Source organism: Gobius niger (assembly GCF_951799975.1).
Source record: "Gobius niger genome assembly, chromosome: 9".
Lineage (NCBI taxonomy): Eukaryota > Metazoa > Chordata > Actinopteri > Gobiiformes > Gobiidae > Gobius > Gobius niger.
Genome location: NC_136860.1, coordinates 3,323,870 through 3,348,775, shown reverse-complemented (window position 1 = coordinate 3,348,775; position 24,906 = coordinate 3,323,870). Strand labels below are relative to the sequence as shown.

Here is a 24,906-nt window from a genome sequence, read left to right as displayed (position 1 = left end):
CGTCAATCAATGTTAGTATTTCTCGTGTCATGCGCACTGCGTTGGCTGAATCAAATATTAACTTCAACAACTTTAGCCTGAGTGGGTGGATCATTTCCTGGATGTTCTATTCTTGTTGAGTTGAACAAATTACATTTTATATTATTTTCTTCTTACAGTTTGCAGAGCACATTTTAACATGTCAAGGGGCTCAAAAATTTTAAATATTGAATGAACTCATGAAGTAATATAAAAATTACACGCCTTTCAAAATCGGTAGCTGTTTAAACTACAGGGTCAGCAGAATGTGTAAGACCCCAGGGACATGTGTATCTTGATTTCCAGTGTAACTCCGTTTGGAAAATGTTGCTTCTATTATAAGTGTGCTTCCCTGGTACATGTCTGAATGCAGCTGAACCAGTTTGAACGCTCCCCTCTCCATCTTGGCTCCTGTGTGGTGCAACACTCTGGATCTGGAGCATGAACACGCCCATATATACGCACACACTGAGAGAGATAATGGCATTGAAGTGACTCGCTGTTTTCTGCTCCTCCCTCCTCAGACCCCTCCTCCTCAGATACACACAGAGCCGAGGGCTGTGCTTCCTGTTTCCCAACAGCTCACTTCACTCTAAGGCTTCACTTGTGTAGTTTCAATCAGTGGCTGTTTTTGCAGGGGAAATGGCGCAGAAATCTCTCGACCAAGAGGCCTTTTCCTGTTCCATCTGTTTGGATCTACTGAAGGACCCGGTGACGACTCCCTGTGGACACAGCTACTGCAGGGACTGCATTAAACTGCACTGGGACCAACAGAACCTCCTCTACAGCTGTCCACAATGCAGAGAGAGCTTCAGCCCCAGACCTGTCCTGGGTAAAAACGTCATGTTAGCAAATTTAGTGGAGCAGCTGAAGAAGACTGGCCTCACAGCGCCCCCTGTTGACCATTGTGAAGCTGAACCTCAGGATGTTTCCTGTGATGTGTGCTCTGAGAAAAAGCTGAAAGCCGTCAAGTCTTGTCTGCAGTGTTTGGCTTCGTTCTGTGAGAGCCACCTCCAGCCTCATTATGATGCTGCAGTGTTTCAGAGACACCAGCTGGTGGCGCCTTCTGACAAACTCCAGGAAAACATCTGCTCTGAACACAACAAAGTGAAGGAGATATTCTGCCGCACTGACCAGCAGCTCATCTGCTACCTTTGTTCTGTGGACCAGCACCAGGACCACCGCACAGTGACGGCTGCAGCAGAGAGGGCCCAGAGGCAGAAAGAGCTGCCGGCTCGAAGGACCCTGCTGGTCCAGACCCTCCAGCTCACAGAGACAGACCTGGAAACTCTCCGACAGGAGGCCCAGGACATCAGTCACTCTGCCCAGACAGCAGTGCAGCGCAGTGGGGACAGCTTCAGAGAGATGGCCCTTCTCCTTGAGAAAAGACAGTCTGAGGTGGAGCAGCATATCCGGTCTGAGGAGCAAACCCACCTGACTCGAGTCCAAGAGCTTCAGGACCAGCTGCAGCGGGGCATCACTGAGCTGAAGAGGAACATTTCTGAGCTGGACACACTGTCCCTCACACCGGACAACAACCATTTTCTACAGCTCTATGCTTCACTGTCCACAGACCCACAGAGGACAGAGCCAGCCAGGATTCAGACAAGCTTTGAGGACGTGACAGCAGCCGTGTCGGCGCTCAGAGATAAACTCCAGCTCAGTCTCAGTGAACCCATCACCAGAGAGGACTTCTTAAAATACTCAACAGAAATCACTCTGGATCCAAACACAGCATTCAAGCTGCTGTCTCTGTCAGATGAAAAGAGAAAAGCAACATATATTCATATGCTTCATTGTTTTAGTTATCATGATCATCCGGACAGATTCAGTCACTGGTGTCAGGTTCTGAGCAGAGAGAGTCTAACAGGCCGCTGTTACTTTGAGGTGGAATTGAGTGTGTTAAATGCTTTTATAGCCGTGTCATACAGGGATATTAAGAGAAAAGGAAACCGTAAAGAATGTATATTTGGATACAATGATCAATCTTGGGCCTTAGAGTTGGGCTATAACGGTTATTTATTTCATTTTAACGAAGTACATTGCAAGCTCAAAGGTCCTCCCTCATCAAAATTCGGGGTGTATCTGGACCACGGTGCAGGGGTGCTGTCGTTTTACAGCGTTAAAGACCAAACCATGACCCTCCTCCACACAGTTCGGACCACCTTCACTCAGCCGCTCTATGCTGGACTCTCAATTAACTCTCCTTATACTGGAGACTGGGCACATTTCCCCAAACTCGAATAGAGACATTAAACTTCACACTTTGAAGTTGTCTGTTTTCCTAGTGTTTTGTCTTATGAAGACACGCAAAACAAAAAAAACAAAAAATATATATATAATATATATGTATATATATATATATATAAATATAAATTATTTTGTTTTGTTTTAAGAACAGTGAGTGTCATTGATGTTTAAATCACTTGTCAAACAGCCTTCCACTCATTCTATCTCTGGAAAACACTGGTAAACTATGATTATATCAACATATTAATCATTAGCCACCGCCGCCTCTGCAGCCCAAACACTGAGCTGTTCCATTTGTGAACACCAAGTTACGCGTTTATTATGTACGTTATGTTGTCTAATGACCCAAAAATTGCATGTTTTGTGAGTGCCCCAAGAAAGGCCTTTGCACCCCATGCCACTCCTGGGGCAAAAGTCTGAGTACTTGGTATTACTACAGTAGTTTTCTCACAGAAAGGACGTTGTCTTTACCTGAACATTGAGTAATATCAGTTAAAAGGCTCCTTACTATTACTTGACTAAAATGTTTGTATTTTCTACTGAATAAATCTGTAAGTGACAAAAGCTTCATCTTGACAAATATACGTTTGTTGTTCCTGTAGTATACCTTTTAAATACCTTTAAACAATAAATCCTTCTTGAAATATTTGCTACATTTTCTTTGAAGTGTTGTTTGTGGGATTTCTTCACCGCTAAGTGGTTTTTCATCAAATACTTTTATACTTATACTTGAGTAATTCTCTACTTTCACTTGTACTACAGTAAATGTGTTTTAAAGTAACAGTGCTCCTTCTTCAATATGTTTTTTGTGTTTTCTTCCGCTTTTCTCTCACACCCTGACACTGCCCCGTCTCTCCTGGACAGACATCGAGTAGCCAAAATATTGACTGAAGTAAGAGTACTGTTACTTTAAAGTAAAAGGGTCTGGCTGAGGGAGAGCAGGGACAAAGTCTGTGATAAACTACTCTCAGAAAGCACAAATATCACTAATTACTTCCCTCCCTGAGCTCATATCCAACACAAGGTCGAGCTGAAACTCACTGACCAATTTGGATCTCCCACAAACTGTTACAGCGACATCTAGTGGGAAGAATCATGAATTAACACTTCCTCGAACTATGTTACTATGAACTATGTTTGAAAGATGGGTATTTCCTGGTTGTTTATATTTTTGAAGATGTAGTCCTCAGTGCACAGGCATGTCCAAAAGCATAAATATTTAAGAAAAAAGAAATATTAACCAATAAAATAATAAATGAATCACATGCATTTCAGATTACGCTCATCGAGGTCCAAACTGGACCAGCAGGTTTAAAGCATTTCAGACCTCAAGGAGACAAAGGGAAATTACCTGTGCTTTGCTATTTTCAAAGTAATTACTGCCAATTATTAAATTGGGTGATTGGATTTATTTTACAACTTTAATATCACATGATCTATATTGTAGGATAAAATAATAATAATTTGATCTCAAAATTTAATATTGACCTATATTTCATTGTTCACTGTAAACTGTATAATTTTTTGAGCACATACAACTCCAAAGTTGTTTCATCATCTAACCGTAAACAAAGCTCTGTGAAGTCTAGTTTTAAGTGATTCTTTCCAAAACTTAATCTGGAGCATGTTTCCAGAAAACAGTAACTGTGACGCAGCAGTTTTTAGCCCCTCCCTCTGCCAGATCTCGCTCCTCTTCAGATAGACTCAGAGCAGGGAGCACCGTCTCCCCCTCCACCGCTCACTCCACTGTTAGGTTTCACTTCTGCTGAAGTCCAACTCAGTCTTGTCGACAGAGAAATGGTGCAGAAATATTTTGACCAAAAGGCCTTTTCCTGTTCCATCTGTTTGGATCTACTGAAGGACCCGGTGACTATTCCCTGTGGACACAGCTACTGCAGGACGTGTGTGAAAAACCACTGGGACCAAGAGGACAAGGAGCAGCAGTACAGCTGTCCACAATGCAGATAGAGCTTCAGCCCCAGACCTGTGCCGCTAAAAGCTATAATGTTGGCAAATTTAGTGGAGCAGCTGAAAAGGACTAGGCTCACAGCGCCCCCTGCTGACCACTGTGATATTGAAACTCAGGAAGTGTTCTGTGATGTGTGCACTGAGAGAAAGCTGAAAGCGGTCAAGTCCTGTCTGCAGTGTGTGGCTTCGTTCCGTGAGAGCCACCTCCAGCCTCATTATGATGCTGCAGTGTTTCAGAGACACCAGCTGGTGGCGCCCTCCAACAAACTCCAGGAAAACATCTGCTCTGAACACAACAGAGTGAAGGAGATATTCTGCCGCACCGACCAGCAGCTCGTCTGCTACCTCTGCTCTGTGGACCAGCACCAGGGCCGCCGCACAGTGACGGCTGCAGCAGAGAGGGCCCAGAGGGAGAAAGAACTGCCGACTCGAAGGACCCTGCTGCTCCAGAGCCTCCAGCTCAAAGAGACAGACCTGGAGACGCTCCGACAGGAGGCCCAGGACATCAGCCGCTCTGCCCAGACAGCAGTGCAGCGCAGTGGGGACAGCTTCAGAGAGATGGCCCTTCTCCTGGAGATAAGACGCTCTGAGGTGGAGCAGCAGATCCGGTCTGAGGAGCAAACCCAACTGAGACGAGTCCAAGAGCTTCAGGATCAACTGCAGCGGGACATCACTGAGCTGAAGAGGAACATCTCTGAGCTGGACACACTGTCCCTCACACCGGACAACAACCAGTTTCTACAGCTCTATCGTTCACTGTCCACAGACCCACAGAGGACAGAGATTCAGACAGGGCCTCACCACGGCTTTGAGGAGGTGACCACAGCTGTATCAGCACTCAGGGACAAACTAAAACTGACTTTGGCAGAGGGCCTGACCAACATCTCACTGAATCTGAGTCGAGTGGATTTTTTACTGTCACCAACTGTTTCCACCAGAGAGGACTTCTTACGATATTCAACAACAATCACCCTGGACCCAAACACACCAAATGTAATGCTGTCGCTATCGGATAGAAACAGAAAAGCTATATGTATAATAGAAAGCTGTAAACCCGAGAATTATCCTGATCATTCGGACAGATTCAGTGTTTTTGAACAAGTCCTGAGCAAACAGAGTCTGATGAGTCGCTGTAACTGGGAGGTGAAGTGGAGCGGGGGATTTCTTTGTATTGCAGTTTCATACAAAGATATTCAGAGGAAAGGATACTCTAGAGCAGGGGTCCGCAACCTTTAACACCGAAAGAGCCATTTGATCCGGTTTCCACGGAAAAGAAAACACTGGGAGCCGCAAATACTTTTTGACATCTGCTGGGTTTACACATAACGACGACAAGTCACGAATGCCACGAATCCACATTCGTGGCCGAGGATCACGAATGTGAGTGATTCGGGGTAGAGGTTTCACGCGCCGCCGCAAACTGTTGCGACCTGTTACTGCGTGTTACGATTAATGGCACGAATTATTACGCACGAAAATGCGTCCCGCACAACTGCGCGCTGTTGCGAGCTGCTGCGAGCTGTTGCGAGTTATTGGGAATTGTCGCGTTCTGTCAAAAATCTGTCAAGAATTGGGCGAATGTGGACAAGATCCCTGCCGCGCACACCGGGTTGAAGGCAGAGCAGGGACGTCTCGCTCCGCCGCGCGCCCCTGACTCGTTGGGCTCTCGCCAAATCGGGTTAAACAAAAAGCAAATAGACCAGCTCAGGCCTGTCCATATACTGAAGAATAGCAATAGTTTTTCAGTCTATGGGACAGTCACACCAGTTCAACCCCGCTCCTGTCAACGTGTAACACGGGCAAACGCAGACTGAATCTATCAAGACAAACACATCAACAATCGCACGCGCTTCATGTCAGATAAGTCCGTGCAATAGCCGCACATTAAGGACTGACTTTACTCCACAGAATAAACATAAAAACACTACACTCACTGTGCACTCGATCTTCTGGGGATATTCGTAGAACTTGCTGCTCTTAAACCTCTTTATCCAATGATTCTCACTCGTCTGGTCAGTCCTCAGCTCCAGCTGGAAAAAACTTTATAATCCACAAACCGCTCGTTTTACGTGTCTAAGGTTGTAAATAAGCCTTAACTTATCTGTGGTGTAGCTGCTGTAGCCATGCGCTGTTGTTTTGGTGCGAGGCAGCGTGGGAGATGCATTCAGGGACAGCGGGAAAGGCGCACTTTCAAACGCGGGGAAAATCGGGACAAATATATAACAGTGGGGTTCTCCAGCGGTGTGGCAATAGGGGTGGCAGGGACTGGCTCCCAAACATCAGGAGGAACGACCGCAGGAGGAGAAAAAGCCGGCGTTTTGGCTGGTATACCGGCTTTCACGAGTATGACGTTTATTTTGAGCGACAAAAAACAAAAAATATATTTATTTTAACATGTCAAGATCACAATAATCTTCCAATTTAGAGCTAAAATATTAAAGAACTAACACAAATAAAACAAACTTCAATTCAATACTTAGTTTTTTTTTTTTTTTGTAATTTATTTTCCCAAGCCACTCAGAGCCGCAGTATAAGGATGAAAGAGCCGCATGCGGCTCCGGAGTTGCCGACCCCTGATCTAGATTGTAGGATGATACTAATTAAGTATGTGGATTTCACACTGATCTAGATTTCATTGTTCACTGTTAACTGCATGTGATTAAATAAATTATACTGTAACTCCAAAGTTATTTTAACCAAACACATTTTCCTCACTTGATGTGGAGCATGTTTCCAGGAAAACACCCTCAGAATAATATGAATGAGCTTGAACCATTGACTCAGTGAATCTGAGGAGGAGCGAGGTCTGATAGAGGGAGGGGCTAAAACTGCTAAGAGCAGTGAGGGCCGTCTCCTCCTCCACCGCTCATTCCACTCTCAGACTTCACTTGTGTAAATCAGTGGCTGTGATCAAAGTAGATATGGCACAGAAATCTCTCGACCAAGAGGCCTTTTCCTGTTCCATCTGTTTGGATTTACTGAAGGAGCCGGTGACTATTCCCTGTGGACACAGCTACTGCAGGAACTGCATTAAACTGCACTGGGACCAACAGAACCTCCATTACAGCTGTCCACAATGCAGAGAGAGCTTCAGAACCAGGCCGGTCCTGGGCAAAAACATCATGTTAGCAAATTTAGTGGAGCAGCTGAAGAAGACTGACCTCACAGCGCCCCCTGTTGACCACTGTGATGCTAAACCTCAGGAAGTGCCCTGTGACGTGTGCTCTGGGACAAAGCTGAAAGCCGTCAAGTCCTGTCTGCAGTGTGTGACTTCATTCGGTGAGAGCCACCGCCAGCCTCATTATGTTACGGCAGTGTTTCAGAGACACCAGCTGGTGGCGCCCTCCAACAAACTCCAGGAAAACATCTGCTCTGAACACAACAAAGTGAAGGAGATATTCTGCCGCACCGACCAGCAGCTCATCTGCTACCTCTGCTCTGTGGACCAGCACCAGGGCCACCGCACAGTGACGGCTGCAGCAGAGATGGCCCAGAGGGAGAAAGAGCTGCCGGCTCGACGGACCCTGCTGCTCCAGAGCCTCCAGCTCAAAAAAATAGACCTGGAGAAGCTCCGACAGGAGGCCCAGGACATCAGCCGCTCTGCCCAGACAGCAGTGCAGAGCAGTGGGAACAGGTTCAGAGAGATGGCCCTTCTCCTGGAGAAAAGAGGCTCTGAGGTGGAGCAGCAGATCCGGTCTGAGGAGCAAACCCATCTGAGACGAGTCCAAGAGCTTCAGGACCAACTGCAGCGGGACGTCACTGAGCTGAAGAGGAACATCTCTGAGCTGAACACACTGTCTCTTACACAGAACCACAACCAGTTTCTACAGTTCTATGCTTCACTCTCCACATACCCACAGAGGAGAGAGCCAGTCAGAATTCAGACAGGGCCTCGCCATGGCTTTGAGGATGTGACCACAGCTGTGTCAGCGCTCAGGGACAAACTAAAACACACTCTGGAGGAAGATCTGAGTCCAGACCATGTTTTACTGTCAGCTCCTGAACCCACCACTAGAGGGGAGTTCTTACAATATTCAATGGAACTTACATGGGACCCAAATACAGCTCATATAAGGTTGTATCTGTCTGATGGAAACAGAAGAGCTTTTTATATGAGTACAAACCAGAGTTATCCACATCATCCGGACAGATTCAGTGACTGGTGTCAGGTCCTGAGCAAAGAGAGTCTCACGGGCCGCTGTTACTGGGAGGTGGATTTGAGCGGGGATGGGAAGTGTCGTCTAGCAGTTTCATACAGAGATATTCAGAGGAAAGGAAGCTCTAATGAATGTAGATTTGGAAACAATGATAAATCCTGGGCCTTAGAGTGGAACAAAGACTGTAACATATTTTCATTTTATTGTAACTCTGTCTATTGGAAGGTCTCAGGTTCCCTTCCACCCAGAATCGGGGTTTACGTGGACCACAGTGCAGGGGTTCTGTTGTTTTACCGAGTTCATGACCAGACCATGACCCTCCTGCACAGAACCCAGACCACCTTCACTCAGCCGCTCCATGCTGGAGTTTGGATTGTCGGCAATAGTCCAGGAGACAACGCACATTTCCATAAATTGAAATAGCAGCTTTGCTCTACACACATTGGGATTTTCATTGTTCCTTTTCTTGTTTGTTTTTTGGTAGAAGGGACTTTTTGAATCTTGTAATAATTCATGTATAATTGATTGACTGCGGAAGCATTCCGCAGTCAATTATTGGTTTTCATGTTCTTTATTATTATTCCTCTTCCATCTTTTTCCCGATTTTCTCCAGCTTTCAGCACCTTCATGCTTTGTGCAATTTATGCAAGTTATGCATCAAAATGTTCCGCATGTTGAGGAGAAGGGTGCTATTACTTTTGGGACTTCTGCAACTTATGGTTTTTCCGCAATCGGCCAAAATGTCGGAGATTTTTCCCATTGACTTATAATGGGGCTGCCGCAAATCCATGCTTTTCTGCACTTTTTTCTGCATTTTATGCATGTTCTGCACTTTGTGCATGTTCAGCTTCTGCAACTTGTGGGTTTTGAGAAAAAAATGGCCTTCTGCAGTTTTCCAGTTTTTTTATACGGGAGTTTGAAATTTTTGCATTGGTGTGTATGGGGGAATCCAGCCAATGGGGAGACTCCAGGCCTTTCAGCCATTTGTGCAGCTTCTGCCAATCAAGCACTTTCAACAGTTTGACCAGTTTATGGAATATAAAAGTGTATGCAATATTAACAATTTATGCAAATTAACCACTTTATGGGATTTAACCAGTTTATGCATTTTAAAGCGTTTATGCAATTTACACAATTTATGCAAATTAACCCATTCATGCATTTTACCACTTTATGCAGTTTATACAGTTTATGCAACATGACATTTTATGCTTTTTACCAGTTAATGCAAATTTGATTATGCAATTTGAAGAGTTTATGCAATTTCTGCATTCGCTTCCCGCATTTCCGCAGTCAATCGCAATGGCGCAGTTAAACTAGTTAAACATTGCTTATTGAATCATCAGAACCACACTCTCCATGTTTTACAGCAACTGTTTTCAAATCTTATCTCCTATGTAATAAAACAAGGTCAAAGTCCAGCTTTTTATAAGGATTAAGGGATGAATTTATACAACAGTAATTACTTGGCTTTTGTTAATAGTTTTGTCTCCATAAGATAAGACTTTATTGATGTCACAGTGGAAATATTGACTTAAGTAGATTACGAATGTACTGTATTTTGGGTTCAGATTTGTAAAAATTGTAAAACTTCATCAAGATCTCAGAAGAACAATGCAATGTAAAAACATGTGCAATAGGTGAATCCTCCAGCCTGGCTCCCCATCATGGAGATGGGTCCCCGGGCGCGGCACTGCCGTCGACCACTGCCCCTCACAGGTTGCCCCAGCAGCATCAAAGGATGGGTTAAATGCACAGGATAGATTACCCTACGGGGACAATAAAGTATACCTTAACCTTACCTCATGGCAAAATAGTTTGTTCACAGTAGAACATGATCATTTACACAATGTCATTTTAATCATAATAAAATGTATAACTTGATCTGTTTAATGTGGTCTTTTCTGTATTTCCAAAACCTAAAATCCAATCTTTCGTTTATCTTCAATGAAGGTATTTGAGTCGTCCTCTGTACTCAGTGGTTGGGGAGGAGCCGGGCAAACCCCAACTTCTCCCTTTGGTCTTAATCTAGGCTGCGGGCAGAACGGAACATTAGTTCGCTGACGAAACCTTTTGAATGAGAGGCGAAACGCTAGTACAGAAGACGACTCAAATACCTTCATTGAAGATGGACAACTCCTGTACGACTGAGAGCGTACACAGACATTCTTAACTCTCTACAACATTCACATTATCCAGTTATAGAAGCTTAAAAAGGAGTAGGCTGAAGCTCGAAAGGTTATACCTCGTAATCAATGTAATACAAATTTCCCAGTGATAGAGCACAATACGGTCAAAATCCAAGACCAGATTTAAGAACAACATCTATTCCAGGGGTAGGCAACGTCAGGCACAGGGGCCAAATCCGGCCCTCCAGCACAGAACCTCTGGCCCTCAAGATGATTTTCAGAAACATTATTACACAAATCAGAGAGTACTTTGAATATTATTAGAGTTAAATGGGAGAAATAAAGGTAGAAATACTGTCAATACACCCAGTTAGGTCATTATGTACAACCCTGGCATTTGAAGGAAGTGCACTGGAAAAAGAATAATCGTTTTAAGGAAGAAATGACATAAATCTACTTGAATTAAGAGATTAAATCTAAGGTTTGAGTAGATTTGGCCTGGTCTTAGATGAGATAAAACTTCTAGTAGTAGTTATTAATTCAGATAATAACGTGAAAAACAATTATTTGTCTGAATTGAAGTGGGTTTTATTCTTGTTCCATTGGCGCTATAGCATTTGTATCTTGGATTAGTTCAAACCGACTCAAATTCAACATAGTAGAAGAAGTTTAACTCAAGCACTTTTAAGTCATTCATCTCATTTAAGATGGTCATGTGGTCATTTCCAGTGTTGTGCTTTACTTTGGGCTAATCAGCGGCTTCGGCCCTCGGTCTATTTACAATAAAGAAAATCGTCCCTCCGCCAAGAAAACTTGCCTACCCCTGATCTATTCTGTGGAAAAGCTTCAAAACAGCATCAATGAAACACATAATTTACACATGGATTACTACTACCTCCTACTACTGAGTCCGGACTGGTGCAATTTACAGATCATCAGATTTGATCATAAACTGAACAGAAAAAAACAGCACAACTATATCAATCGTCTTGTTTCTGAAACGTGTTATGAAAAGCAGTAAAACAGTTGCCAATGCCTCTTCTTACCGATAGTCACGAGTCACAAATGTTCACATTAATTGGTATTCTGTGCTGCAGTATATTATTATTACTATGTGTGTGGGTGTATGTATCAATTTTCAATTACTATTTTGTTGCTATAAATCAAGTCTCAAAAGTTCAATCTCGTGAATGACTCATTGAAAGTTGCATTATATTATTGGTATAATACACAGTAGATCAATGTATTGGACTCCTACATCTATGTGACTTATGTTAATTGAAAAAAAAATGTTTTTTTTATGATTGTGGTATGAACATTGTGTATCACGTTTTTTGTTGTGTAAAATGTAAAATTTGTATATTTCAAGTTTCAACTTTATTTTTAGTTTTGTCTGTGGGATTTCTTCACTCCTACAACATAAATCAGACTTTTACACAGTCCCCAAGTACTTTCTATACTTATACTTTCTTACTTCTATACTTTTACTTCTACTACAGTTAATGTATTTTAAAGCAACAGTACTCCTTATAATGTTTCCCTCCTTCTCTCAGCCTCTGCTGGACAGAGGTGAGTGAAGTAGCTAAAATATTTACTGAAAAAAGAGTAGTATAACTTTAGAGTAAATGTACCTCTCTGTGCCAGGCTGAGGCAGAGCAAGTTAAATGTGTGGTGTGATAAAAACAAAACAAAAAAACATCAGAATGTACAAATACAAATGGTTACTTTCCTAAACTCACATCCAACACCTGAACCTCACTAACCACTTTGGATCGGTCTAAAAATGTTACAACAGCGACATCTAATGGGAAGAACCATGTACTATACTATATACTGTGAGAAAGATTACATAACTTCAACTCTAGTGATGTTGCAGTGGGTGTGTAATCTCCTGGTAGTTGTACAAAGGTAAATTACTCTCTAATTTTGCTGTTACCATCATTAAAATTGTGTTTTTGATAAGATTTGTTTTATCTTTTCAGCTTAAATACTTTATTCTTTATTCATTATTCTTTTATTTTGGAGAGCCCCTTGAGATGTGTCATCTCATTTTCGAGGGGGTCCTTTCGATCACTGATTGAAAATAACAAGAGCCACACATGCACAAGGCATGACAGTACACGACAACACACGACAACACACGACAACACACGACAACACAACACATGTAAAAAGAAAGACAGTTCAGAAATGAGACCAAACTTAACAAGACAACACGTATGCTCCACATAAGACCCACCACCTCCCCAAATTATGCAATAAATTAATATCCCAGCAGCTCACTCCACTCTAAGGCTTCACTTGTGTAGTCTCAATCAGTGGCTGTTTTTGCAGGGGAAATGTTTGGATCTACTGAAGGACCCGGTGACGACTCCCTGTGGACACAGTTACTGCAGGACTTGTGTGAAAAAACACTGGGACCAACAGAACCTCCACTACAGCTGTCCACAATGCAAAGAGGCCTGTCCTGGGCAAAAACATCATGTTAGCAAATTTAGTGGAGCAGCTGCAGAAGACGCCCCCTGTTGATCATTGTGAAGCTGAACCTCAGGATGTTTCCTGTGATGTGTGCTCTGAGAAGAAGCTGAAAGCCGTCAAGTCCTGTCTGCAGTGTGTGGCTTCGTTCTGTGAGAGCCACCTCCAGCCTCATTATGATGCTGCAGTGTTTCAGAGACACCAGCTGGTGGCCTCCAACAAACTCCAGGAAAACATCTGCTCTGAACACAACAAAGTGAAGGAGATATTCTGCCAAACAGACCAGCAGCTCATCTGCTCCTTCTGCTCTGTGGAACAGCACCAGGGCCACCGCACAGTGACGGCTGCAGCAGAGCAAATGAGGAGAAAGAGGGAGAAAGAGCTTCAGACTCGAAGGACCCTGCTGCTCCAGAGTCTCCAGCTCAAAGAGACAGACCTGGAGACGCTCCGACAGGAGGCCCAGGAAATCAGCCGCTCTGCCCAGGCAGCAGTGCAGCGCAGTGGGGAAAGCTTCAGAGAGATGGTCCTTCTCCTGGAGAAAAGACGCTCTGAGGTGGAGCAACAGATCCGATCTGAGGAGCAAAACCAACTGAGACGAGTCCAAGAGCTTCAGGACCAACTGCAGCGGGACGTCACTGAGCTGAAGAGGAACATCTCTGAGCTGGACACACTGTCCCTCACACCGGACAACAACCAGTTTCTACAGCTCTATGCTTCACTGTCCACAGACTCACAGAGGACAGAGCCAGCCAGGATTCAGACCAAGAAAAAAAGAAAAAAAAGAAAAAGTCAGGGCCCCGCCGCAGCTTTGAGGATTTGACCACAGCTGTGTCAGCGCTCAGGGACAAACTAATACTAGTTCTGGAGGAGGATCTGAGTCCAGACCGTGTTTTACAGTCTGCAGCAAAGCCCACCACCAGAGAGGAGTTCTTACAATACTACACAGAGATAACTCTGGATCCAAACACAGCATTCAAGCTGCTGTCTCTGTCAGATGAAAAGAGAAAAGCAACATATATTCATATGCTTCATTGTTTTAGTCATCATGATCATCCGGACAGATTCAGTTACTGGCATCAGGTTCTGAGCAGAGAGAGTCTGACAGGCCGCTGTTACTGGGAGGTGAAATTGAGCGTTATAAATGCTTTTATAGCCGTGTCATACAGGGATATTGAGAGAAAAGGAAACTGTAAAGAATGTATATTTGGATACAATGATCAATCTTGGGCCTTAGAGTTGGGCTATAACGGTTATTTATTTCATTTTAACGAAGTACATTGCAAGCTCAAAGGTCCTCCCTCATCAAAATTCGGGGTGTATCTGGACCACGGTGCAGGGGTTCTGTCGTTTTACAGCATTGAGGACCAAACCATGACCCTCCTCCACACAGTTCGGACCACCTTCACTCAGCCGCTCTATGCTGGACTCTTCATTAACTCTCCTTATCCTGGAGACTGGGCACATTTCCCCAAACTCAAATAGAGACATTAAACTTCACACTTTGAGGTTGTCTTTTTGCCTAGTGCTTTGTATTATGGAGACACGCAAAGTAGGAAAACAAAAAAAGAAATACACCACATTTTTTAAGAACAGTGAGTGTCATTGATGTTTAAATCACTTGTCAAACAGCCTTCCACTCATTCTATCTCTGGAAAACGCTGGTAAACTATGATTATATCAACATATTAATCATTAGCCACCGCCGCCTCTGCAGCCCAAACACTGAGCTGTTCCATTTGTGAACACCAAATTACGTGTTTATTATGTACGTTATGTTGTCTAATGACCCAAAAATTGCATGTTTTGTGAGTGCTCCAAGAAAGACCTCTGCACCCCATGCCACTCCTGGGGCAAAAGTCTGAGTACTTGGTATTACTACAGTAGTTTTCTCACACAAAGGACGTTTTCTTTACCTGAACATTGAGTAACATCAGTTTAAAGTTTCCTTACTCTTAATTGAACAATTCAAAAAAAATCTTTTTTACTGAATAAATCTGTAAGTGACAAAAGCTTAATCTTGACAAATATACATTTGTTGTTCCTGTAGTATACCTTTTAAATACCTATAAACAATAAATCCTTCTTGAAATATTTGTTACATTTTCTTTGAAGTGTTGTTTGTGGGATTTCTTCACCGTTAAGTTGTTTTTAGTCAAATACTTTTTATACTTCTACTTGAGTAATTCTCTACTTCCACTTGTACTACAGTAAATGTGTTTTAAAGCAACAGTGCTCCTTCTTCATTACATGTTTTGTGTTTTCTTTCTCTTCTCTCTCACACCCTGACACTGCCCCCGTCTCTCCTGGACAGACGTGGAGTAGCCAAAATTTTGACTGAAGTAAGAGTATTGCTACCTTAAAGTAAATGTACCTCCTCAGGGTCTGGCTGAGGGAGAGCAAGTACAAAGTCTGGTGTGATAAACTACTCTCAGAAAGTACAAATATCACTAATGACTTCCCTCCCTGAGCTCATATCCAACACAAGGTCGAGCTGAAACTCACTGACCAATTTGGATCTCCCACAAACTGTTACAGCGACATCTAGTGGGAAGAACCATGAATTAACTTTTCTCGAAACTGTTACTATGAACTATGTTTGAAAGATGACACAGTGGATGGGTATTTCCTGGTTGTTGTTTCCTTGTTGAGCTGAATTGTTATTATGACAAGATTTGAGATTCATATTTTTGAAGATACAGTCCTCAGTGCACAGGCATGTCCAAAAGCATAAATATTTAAGAAAAAACAAATATTAACCAATAAAATAATGAAAGAATCACATGCATTTCCGATTACGCTCAGGGAGACACAGGGAAATTACCTGTGCTTTGCTATTTTCAAAGTAAGTTTTTAGATTTATTTTATTTTCTCAGCCCTAACACCATTACAACATTAATATCACATGATCTAGATTGAAGGATGAAAGAATAATTGATCTTAGGATTTGACATTTACCTATATTTCATTGTTCACTGTAAACTGTATAATTCTTTGAGCACAAACAACTCCAAAGTTGTTTCATCATCTAACCGTAAACAAAGCTCTGTAAAGTCTAGTTTTAACTGATTCTGTCCAAAACTTAATCTGGAGCATGTTTCCAGAAAACGGTAACTGTGACACAGCAGTTTTTAGCCCCTCCCTCTGCCAGACCTCGCTCCTCCACAGAATGACTCAGAGCAGGGAGCACCGTCTCCCCCTCCACCGCTCACTCCACTGTTAGGTTTCACTTCTGCTGAAGTCCAACTCAGTCTTGTCGACAGAGAAATGGCGCAAAAATATTTTGACCAAGAGGCCTTTTCCTGTTCCATCTGTTTGGATTTACTGAAGGACCCGGTGACTATTCCCTGTGGACACAGCTACTGCAGGGACTGTGTGACAAAACACTGGGACCAAGAGGACGAGAAGCAGCTGTACAGCTGTCCACAATGCAGAGAGAGCTTCAGGCCCAGACCTGTTCTAGGCAAAAACATCATGTTAGCAAATTTAGTGGAGCAGTTGAAGAAGACTGGGCTCACAGCGCCCCCTGCAGACCACTGCTATGCCGGACCTCAGGATGTTTCCTGTGATGTGTGCTCTGAGACCAAGCTGAAAGCGGTCAAGTCCTGTCTGCAGTGTGTGGCTTCGTTCTGTCAGAGCCACCTCCAACCTCATTATGTTACGGCAGTGTTTCAGAGACACCAGCTGGTGGCGCCCTCCGACAAACTCCAGGAAAACATCTGCTCTGAACACCACAAAGTGAAGGAGATATTCTGCCGCACCGACCAGCAGCTCGTCTGCTACCTCTGCTCTGTGGACCAGCACCAGGGCCACCGCACAGTGACGGCTGCAGCAGAGAGGGCCCAGATGGAGAAAGAGCTGCCGGCTCGAAGGACCCTGCTGCTCCAGACCCTCCAGCTCAAAGAGACAGACCTGGAGACGCTCCGACAGGAGGCCCAGGACATCAGCCGCTCTGCCCAGACAGCAGTGCAGTGCAGTGGGGAAAGCTTCAGAGAGATGGTCCTTCTCCTGGAGAAAAGACGCTCTGAGGTGGAGCAGCAGATCCGGTCTGAGGAGCAAACCCAACTGAGACGAGTCCAAGAGCTTCAGGAGCAACTGCAGCGGGACGTCACTGAGCTGAAGAGGAACATCTCTGAGCTGGACACACTGTCCCTCACACCAGACACCAACCAGTTTCTACAGCTCTATGCTTCACTGTCCAAAGACCCACAGAGGACAAAGATTCAGACAGGGCCTCACCACGGCTTTGAGGAGGTGGGCACAGCTGTGTCAGCGCTCAGGGACAAACTGAAACTCACTTTGGCAGAGGGCCTGACCAACATCTCACTGGCTCTGAGCCGAGTGGATTTTTTACTGTCACCAACTGTTTCCACCAGAGAGGACTTCTTACGATATTCAACAACAATCACCCTGGACCCAAACACAGCAAATGTAATGCTGTCGCTATCGGATAGAAACAGAAAAGCTATATGTATAATAGAAAGCTGTAAACCCGAGAATTATCCTGATCATCCGGACAGATTCAGTGTTTTTGAACAAGTCCTGAGCAAACAGAGTCTGATGAGTCGCTGTTACTGGGAGGTGAAGTGGAGCGGGGGATTTCTTTGTATTGCAGTTTCATACAAAGATATTCAGAGGAAAGGATACTCTAGAGAATGTGTATTTGGAGACAATACTAAATCCTGGGCCTTACAACATTTTCAAAAAAAGTTTTCCTTCCATTTTAACTCAGTTGAAACAAAGCTGTCATGTCCAGTCTCATCCAGAGTCGGGGTTTACCTGGACCACAGTGCAGGGGTTCTGTCATTTTACAGCGTTCAGGGCCAAACTATGACTCTCATCCACAGAGTCCAGACCACCTTCACTCAGCCGCTCCACGCTGGAGTTATGATTAACTCGCATACTGGAGGCACTGCACATTTCCCTAAACTCAAATAGCAGCTTTGTTCTTCACAGTTTGGGATTCTCTTTAGTTTTTGAATGACCCCAAGCTGATTTTTCTTATGGACTATCTGTAGAAACAAAATAAAACTTAGGCATCATTAATTAAAAACATTTTTACATTTTACATTGTGGGATCAAAACTGGTAGAGTCATGTTTTTCCTTCCTATTAAAACAGATTTCTGTGCCTTTAATACTTTCAGATTACCCTGTGTGAAAAAGCCACTGACTGAATTTATTTACTCGAAAAACATTATGAAGAGTAGTTTTCTCACACAGGACCTTTTCTTTATCTAAGTAATTTCATTGTAAAGTGTGAGTAAATCTGTGCGACAAAAGCTTCATAGTGACAAATAAAAATAAAAGTTTGTATTTGTTGTCTTTAAAAAATAAATCTGTTGTCTTTGTTCCTCTTGAAGCATGTCTTAGATTTCCTTCCTTTAACCAAGTGCGTTTTCTCCAGTTCATATTTTTGCCCAAATCTAAAAGGCCAGTGTAACGCTTCATTTGAAAGCTAAGACCTACAAAAGAATCTAAACACATCTTATAACATCACATGTTTTCCCCATTTTTTTCCATCGCTTTTTGTTGCATTTTCGTCACATTCTTGTTGCTATTTTGACACTTTTTTCAAGAAGCTTTTAGATTTGGGTAAGGCCGAACTGGAGAAAATGTGCTCGGTTCAGGCAGGGGTGAAGAGGTTAAAGGGATATTTCAGGATTTTTGACATAGGGCCTCATTTCCAAGTTATCCAGAGTGTTGATTTCTGGAGATATTTTTTTTGTAATTCATGCAGTTCTTATATTTGAAGAGTTTCGTGGCGCTAGGCTAGTGCTAGGCTAGCGCATTTCTATAGTATCAGCTAGCCTGCATTAAAAATTGACCACATCAATGGTAAAGTTAGTAAAAATATTGGTATCCTATATAAGGTCAAACACACGTTGGATGAGGCTTCATTACAGCTTTTATACTCAGCCTTAATAGTTCCTTATATAACATACTGTATTGAAGTGTGGGGAAATGCAGGCACCAGTTATACAGAAAGGTTGTTCTTACTCCAGAAGAAAGCTATAAGAATTGTGACTCTCAAAGGTCCACGAGATCACACAAACAAACTGTTTATAAAACTGCAGACCTTGAAATTTAATGAATTGGTCAAATTTAAAATACTACAAATTATGTGGAGAGTGAAAAATAAGTTGGTGCCAATACATATTCAAAACAAATTTGTGTTAATTACAGATAGTAACAACAGAAGAAAGGGCAATTTCTGGGTTCCATTTTCACACACTTCACAAAAACAAAAGGGGTTTCTTGTAAAAGGGATCAGTTTATGGAATTCTTTGGACATTGTTCAAAAATCATGTAACACAATCACTCAATTCAATCAAATGTATAAAAAAAAAGTACTTGGAAAATACGAAAGCAACGAAACATAAGAACCAATGTTGAATTTGAAACAGTTATTGATTTAGATGTAAAGTATTATTTGTACCTTGATATAGGCTAACACACATCAAAAACCGGTGAGCCATCTGTTCAGAGTCAGCTCAGATTTTGGAGAAAAAAAAAAAAAAGGGGCATGAAATTTATAAGACAATGTCTTCCTCATGCTCCTATTCAGCATTGAATATTTTGCTTTTGCTGTTGTTGTTATTATTGTGTCTGTAATAACACCATGGCTGAATAAAAAACTTGAACTGAACTGAAAAACAGTGTGACCCGCTCCACAGTGCACCTGAGGCAAATCACTTATAACACAAAATACCCTTCTTCCAGAGCCTCCAGCTCAAAGAGACAGAAGAAGAATATAAGATAAGATAAGATAAGATAAGATAAGATAAGATGGTACTTTATTGATCTCACAGATGGAGAAATTGCATTCGATGAGAGAGCATCCGGCAGCAGCACCCATTCAGTGCGCACCACTCTTTTTTTTTCTTTGGTGAAAGATCGTTGTGTCGCGGCCGCCGAATATAACATTTACAATCACAGGCATGGCAGAGTCAGTAGGAATAGAAGCTTTCCTAAACAATAATACTGAAGTACTTTTTGTATAAAGGCTCTATCTAAACGTTTAGTTGAACGTGATCACATTTTACAAGTGAAAAAGTGAAATTCTCCAGATATTTTACATCAGCCAGTGTTTTCATCAAATGTAATGTTTTGATTTTAATACACTTAAATCTGTGTCATGTCAACATTTAAACTTGTTGCGTATGTTTTCGTTTTCATTTAAGCCTATTTTGTCTCTTTTATAGATTGTAAATGTGTCTGGGGTTCAGTTCCAGTCATATATGTGAGAAAAACAAAATCAGTGACCCTGTTATTATACAATGAGCAAACATGATCATCTGTACGCTAAATATTCATCAATAAATCCCTAAAACAAACTTTGATTGTACTTTTTCTCCCCAAACCTAACATGAATTAACTAGCACCAGACACTTGATTTACTAATTTGAGCATTTATACAACACTACCATCATGAAAAATCAATAAAATGACTATAATCTTATGTTGAAAATTCCACTGTACTTCAGAGATGATGAGATGAGACAGGAGTTCACTGCATAAGTCTCCTACATAAACTTAATGCATTTTAAATAGATTTTTCTTCTGGATCAAAATTTAGTTTGATTGGCCTTTTTGCTGCTATCAAATTGCCTTGTGTGAATGAGCTGCAGATTTACTCAGACACAGACTGTGAGGAGGCTACTCGAGGACAGGGCAGTAGTCATACTTCTAACAATAGTTTTATCACACTGTACTTTTTACATTTCCTACAGAAATAATATTTTGATGGTGGTTCATTAGATCAGACTTTTAAGCTCAAACATTTCATCAATACAGCAGTATTTTCGCTAAATGTGATTTCAAAAGTATTTTAAAGTAATAAGAGTAATATCTCTAAGGGTAAGGCTGAGACAGAATAGGTGTGGTGTGATAAACTACACGCTATTTGGATTTTCCCCAAACTGTTTCAATAGTGACATCTAGTGCGAAAAAACATGAATTACATTTGCCTCGAACTATGTACTGTTTGAAATTGGTTGTTTCCTTGTTGAGCTGAATATTCAGATATAAACTGGTATGATTTTATATGTATATATTTTAAGAAGATACACTTCTCTGTGCACAGACACTTCCAAAAGCTTAAATATTTGAGAAAATTAAATATTAGCCAATACACGAATCATGAATTTCAGATCCTAGAGGTCCAAACTACAGGGTCAGCAGGTTTAAAACATAATCTGACCTCAGGGAGACACAGGAAAATCACTGTTGAGTTTTGCTATTTTCAAAGTAATTACAACCATTAAACTGGGTGATGAGATTAATGTCATTTTCTCAGCTCTATCACATGATCTAGATTGTAGGATGATACTAATTAAGTATGTGGATTTTATACTGATCTAGATTTCATTGTTCACTGTTAACTGCATGAGATTAATAAATTATACTGTAACTCCAAAGTTATTTTAACCAAACAAAGCTCTGTAGAGTCTAAATGTCCTCACTTGATGTGGAGCATGTTTCCAGGAAAACACCCTCAGAATAATATGAATGAGCTTGAACCATTGACTCAGTGAATCTGAGGAGGAGCGAGGTCTGATAGAGGGAGGGGCTAAAACTGCTAAGAGCAGTGAGGGCCGTCTCCTCCTCCACCGCTCATTCCACTCTCAGACTTCACTTGTGTAAATCAGTGGCTGTGATCAAAGTAGATATGGCACAGAAATCTCTCGACCAAGAGGCCTTTTCCTGTTCCATCTGTTTGGATTTACTGAAGGAGCCGGTGACTATTCCCTGTGGACACAGCTACTGCAGGAGCTGCATTAAACTGCACTGGGACCAACAGAACCTCCATTACAGCTGTCCACAATGCAGAGAGAGCTTCAGAACCAGGCCGGTCCTGGGCAAAAACATCATGTTAGCAAATTTAGTGGAGCAACTGAAGAAGACTGACCTCACAGCGCCCCCTGTTGACCACTGTGATGCTAAACCTCAGGAAGTGCCCTGTGATGTGTGCTCTGGGACAAAGCTGAAAGACGTCAAGTCCTGTCTGCAGTGTGTGACTTCATTCTGTGAGAGCCACCTCCAGCCTCATTATGATGCTGCAGTGTTTCAGAGACACCAGCTGGTGGCGCCCTCCAACAAACTCCAGGAAAACATCTGCTCTGAACACAACAAAGTGAAGGAGATATTCTGCCGCACCGACCAGCAGCTCATCTGCTCCCTCTGCTCTGTGGACCAGCACCAGGGCCACCGCACAGTGACGGCTGCAGCAGAGAGGGCCCAGAGGGAGAAAGACCTGCCGGCTCGACGGACCCTGCTGCTCCAGAGCCTCCAGCTCAAAAAAATAGACCTGGAGAAGCTCCAACAGGAGGCCCAGGACATCAGCCGCTCTGCCCAGACAGCAGTGCAGAGCAGTGGGAACAGCTTCAGAGAGATGGTCCTTCTCCTGGAGAAAAGAGGCTCTGAGGTGGAGCAGCAGATCCGGTCTGAGGAGCAAACCCAACTGAGACGAGTCCAAGAGCTTCAGGACCAACTGCAGCGGGACGTCACTGAGCTTAAGAGGAACATCTCTGAGCTGAACACACTGTCCCTCACACCAGACACCAACCAGTTTCTACAGTTCTATGCTTCACTCTCCACATACCCACAGAGGACAGAGCCAGTCAGAATTCAGACAGGGCCTCGCCGCAGCTTTGAAGAGGTGACCACAGCTGTGTCAGCGCTCAGGGACAAACTAAAACACACTCTGGAGGAAGATCTAAGTCCAGACCATGTTTTACTGTCAGCTCCTGAACCCACCACTAGAGAGGAGTTCTTACAATATTCAACAGAACTCACATGGGACCCAAATACAGCTCATATCAGGTTGTATCTGTCTGATGGAAACAGAAGAGCTTTTTATATGAGTACCAACCAGAGTTATCCACATCATCCGGACAGATTCAGTGACTGGTGTCAGGTCCTGAGCAAAGAGAGTCTCACGGGCCGCTGTTACTGGGAGGTGGATTTGAGCGGGAATGGGAAGTGTCGTCTAGCAGTTTCATACAGAGATATTCAGAGGAAAGGAAGCTCTAATGAATGTAGATTTGGAAACAATGATAAATCCTGGGCCTTAGAGTGGAACAAAGACTGTAACATATTTTCATTTTATTGTAACTCTGTCTATTGGAAGGTCTCAGGTTCCCTTCCACCCAGAATCGGGGTTTACGTGGACCACAGTGCAGGGGTTCTGTTGTTTTACCGAGTTCATGACCAGACCATGACCCTCCTGCACAGAACCCAGACCACCTTCACTCAGCCGCTCCATGCTGGAGTTTGGATTGTCGGCAATAGTCCAGGAGACAACGCACATTTCCATACATTGAAATAGCAGCTTTGCTCTACACACATTGGGATTTTCATTGTTCCTTTTCTTGTTTGTTTTTTGGTAGAAGGGACTTTTTGAATCTTGTAATAATTCATGTATAATTAAACATTGCTTATTGAATCATCAGAACCGCACTCTCCATGTTTTACAGCAACTGTTTTCAAATCTTATCTCCTATGTCATAAAACAAGGTCAAAGTCCAGCTTTTTATAAGGATTAAGGGATGAATTTATACAACAGTAATTACTTGGCTTTTGTTAATAGTTTTGTCTCCATAAGATAAGACTTTATTGATGTCACAGTGGAAATACTGACTTAAGTAGATTACGAATGTACTGTATTTTGGGTTCAGATTTGTAAAAATTGTAAAACAAGATCTCAGAAGAACAATGCAATGTAAAAACATGTGCAATAGGTGAATCCTCCAGCCTGGCTCCCCATCATGGAGATGGGTCCCCGGGTGCGGCACTGCCGTCGACCACTGCCCCTCACAGGTTGCCCCAGCGGCATCAAAGGATGGGTTAAATGCACAGGATAGATTACCCTACGGGGACAATAAAGTATACCTTAACCTTACCTCATGGCGAAATTGTTTGTTCACAGTAGAACATGATCATTTACACAATGTCATTTTAATCATAATAAAATGTATAACTTGATCTGTTTAATGTGGTCTTTTCTGTATTTCCAAAACCTAAAATCCATTTTTTTGTTTATCTTCAATGAAGGTATTTGAGTCGTCCTCTGTACTCCGTGGTTGGTCTTTATCTAGTCTGCGGGCAGAACGGAACATTAGTTCGCTGATGAAGCCTTTTGAATGAGAGGCGAAACGTTAGTACAGAAGACGACTCAAATACCTTCATTGAAGATGGACAACTCCTGTACGACTGAGAGCGTACACAGACATTCTTAACTCTTTACAACATTCACATTATCCAGTTATAGAAGCTCAAAAAGGAGTAGGCTGAAGCTCGAAAGGTTATACCTCGTAATCAATGTAATACAAATTTCCCAGTGATAGAGCACAATATGGTAAACATCCAAGACCAGATTTAAGAACATCTATTCCAGGGGTAGGCAACGTCAGGCACAGGGGCCAAATCCGGCCCTCCAGCACAGAACCTCTGGTCCTCAAGATGATTTTCAGAAACATTATTACACAAATCAGAGAGTACTTTGACTATTATTAGAGTTAAATGGGAGAAATAAAGGTAGAAATACTGTCAATACACCCAGTTAGGTCATTATGTACAACCCTGGCATTTGAAGGAAGTGCACTGGAAAAAGAATTATCGTTTTAAGGAAGAAATGACATAAATCTACTTGAATTAAGAGATAAAATCTAAGGTTTGAGTAGATTTGGCCTGGTCTTAGATGAGATAAAACCTCTAGTAGTAGTTATTAATTCAGATAATAACGTGAAAAACAATTATTTGTCTGAATTGAAGTGGGTTTTATTCTTGTTCCATTGGCGCTATAGCATTTGTATCTTGGATTAGTTCAAACCGACTCAAATTCAACATAGTGGAAGAAGTTTAACTCAAGCACTTTTAAGTCATTCATCTCATTTAAGATGGTCATGTTTCC

General features: G+C 42.5%; 4 protein-coding genes across 4 annotated transcripts in view; 3 read left to right on the top strand and 1 right to left on the bottom strand.

Annotated features, from left to right (window-relative positions):
• The window catches only part of slc4a3 (solute carrier family 4 member 3), a 117,122-nt gene that overhangs the window by 21,088 nt on the left and 71,128 nt on the right, over nucleotides 1-24,906 (bottom strand). The window lies entirely within an intron of this gene.
• On the top strand, nucleotides 551-17,959 carry LOC306968262 (uncharacterized protein). Its single transcript, XM_079563604.1, has 5 exons — nucleotides 551-2,262; nucleotides 4,474-5,139; nucleotides 12,076-12,091; nucleotides 12,964-13,497; nucleotides 16,146-17,959. The coding sequence occupies exons 1-5, from the start codon at nucleotides 661-663 to the stop codon at nucleotides 17,930-17,932; spliced, it is 4,605 nt and encodes a 1,534-aa protein (XP_079419730.1). The 5' UTR covers nucleotides 551-660; the 3' UTR covers nucleotides 17,933-17,959.
• On the top strand, nucleotides 6,974-8,827 carry LOC306967753 (E3 ubiquitin/ISG15 ligase TRIM25-like). The gene has a single exon (XM_079562927.1). The coding sequence runs from the start codon at nucleotides 7,158-7,160 to the stop codon at nucleotides 8,814-8,816; it is 1,659 nt and encodes a 552-aa protein (XP_079419053.1). The 5' UTR covers nucleotides 6,974-7,157; the 3' UTR covers nucleotides 8,817-8,827.
• LOC306968261 (E3 ubiquitin/ISG15 ligase TRIM25-like) lies at nucleotides 21,480-23,322 on the top strand (the record flags this gene model as incomplete). The annotated part of the gene is made up of 1 exon (XM_079563603.1): nucleotides 21,480-23,322. The coding sequence occupies exon 1, from the start codon at nucleotides 21,664-21,666 to the stop codon at nucleotides 23,320-23,322; it is 1,659 nt and encodes a 552-aa protein (XP_079419729.1). The 5' UTR covers nucleotides 21,480-21,663.

Bases quoted from the DNA above. Each gene is read 5' to 3' on its own strand.
- LOC306968262 (XM_079563604.1), top strand. From the start codon at position 661: ATGGCGCAGAAATCTCTCGACCAAGAGGCCTTTTCCTGTTCCATCTGT. The intron at 2,263-4,473 runs TAGAGACATTAA...GCAGTGTTTCAG, and splicing joins CACATTTCCCCAAACTCGAA to AGACACCAGCTGGTGGCGCC. The intron at 13,498-16,145 runs GTGGGGAAAGCT...TCCCTCTGCCAG, and splicing joins CCAGGCAGCAGTGCAGCGCA to ACCTCGCTCCTCCACAGAAT.
- LOC306967753 (XM_079562927.1), top strand. From the start codon at position 7,158: ATGGCACAGAAATCTCTCGACCAAGAGGCCTTTTCCTGTTCCATCTGT.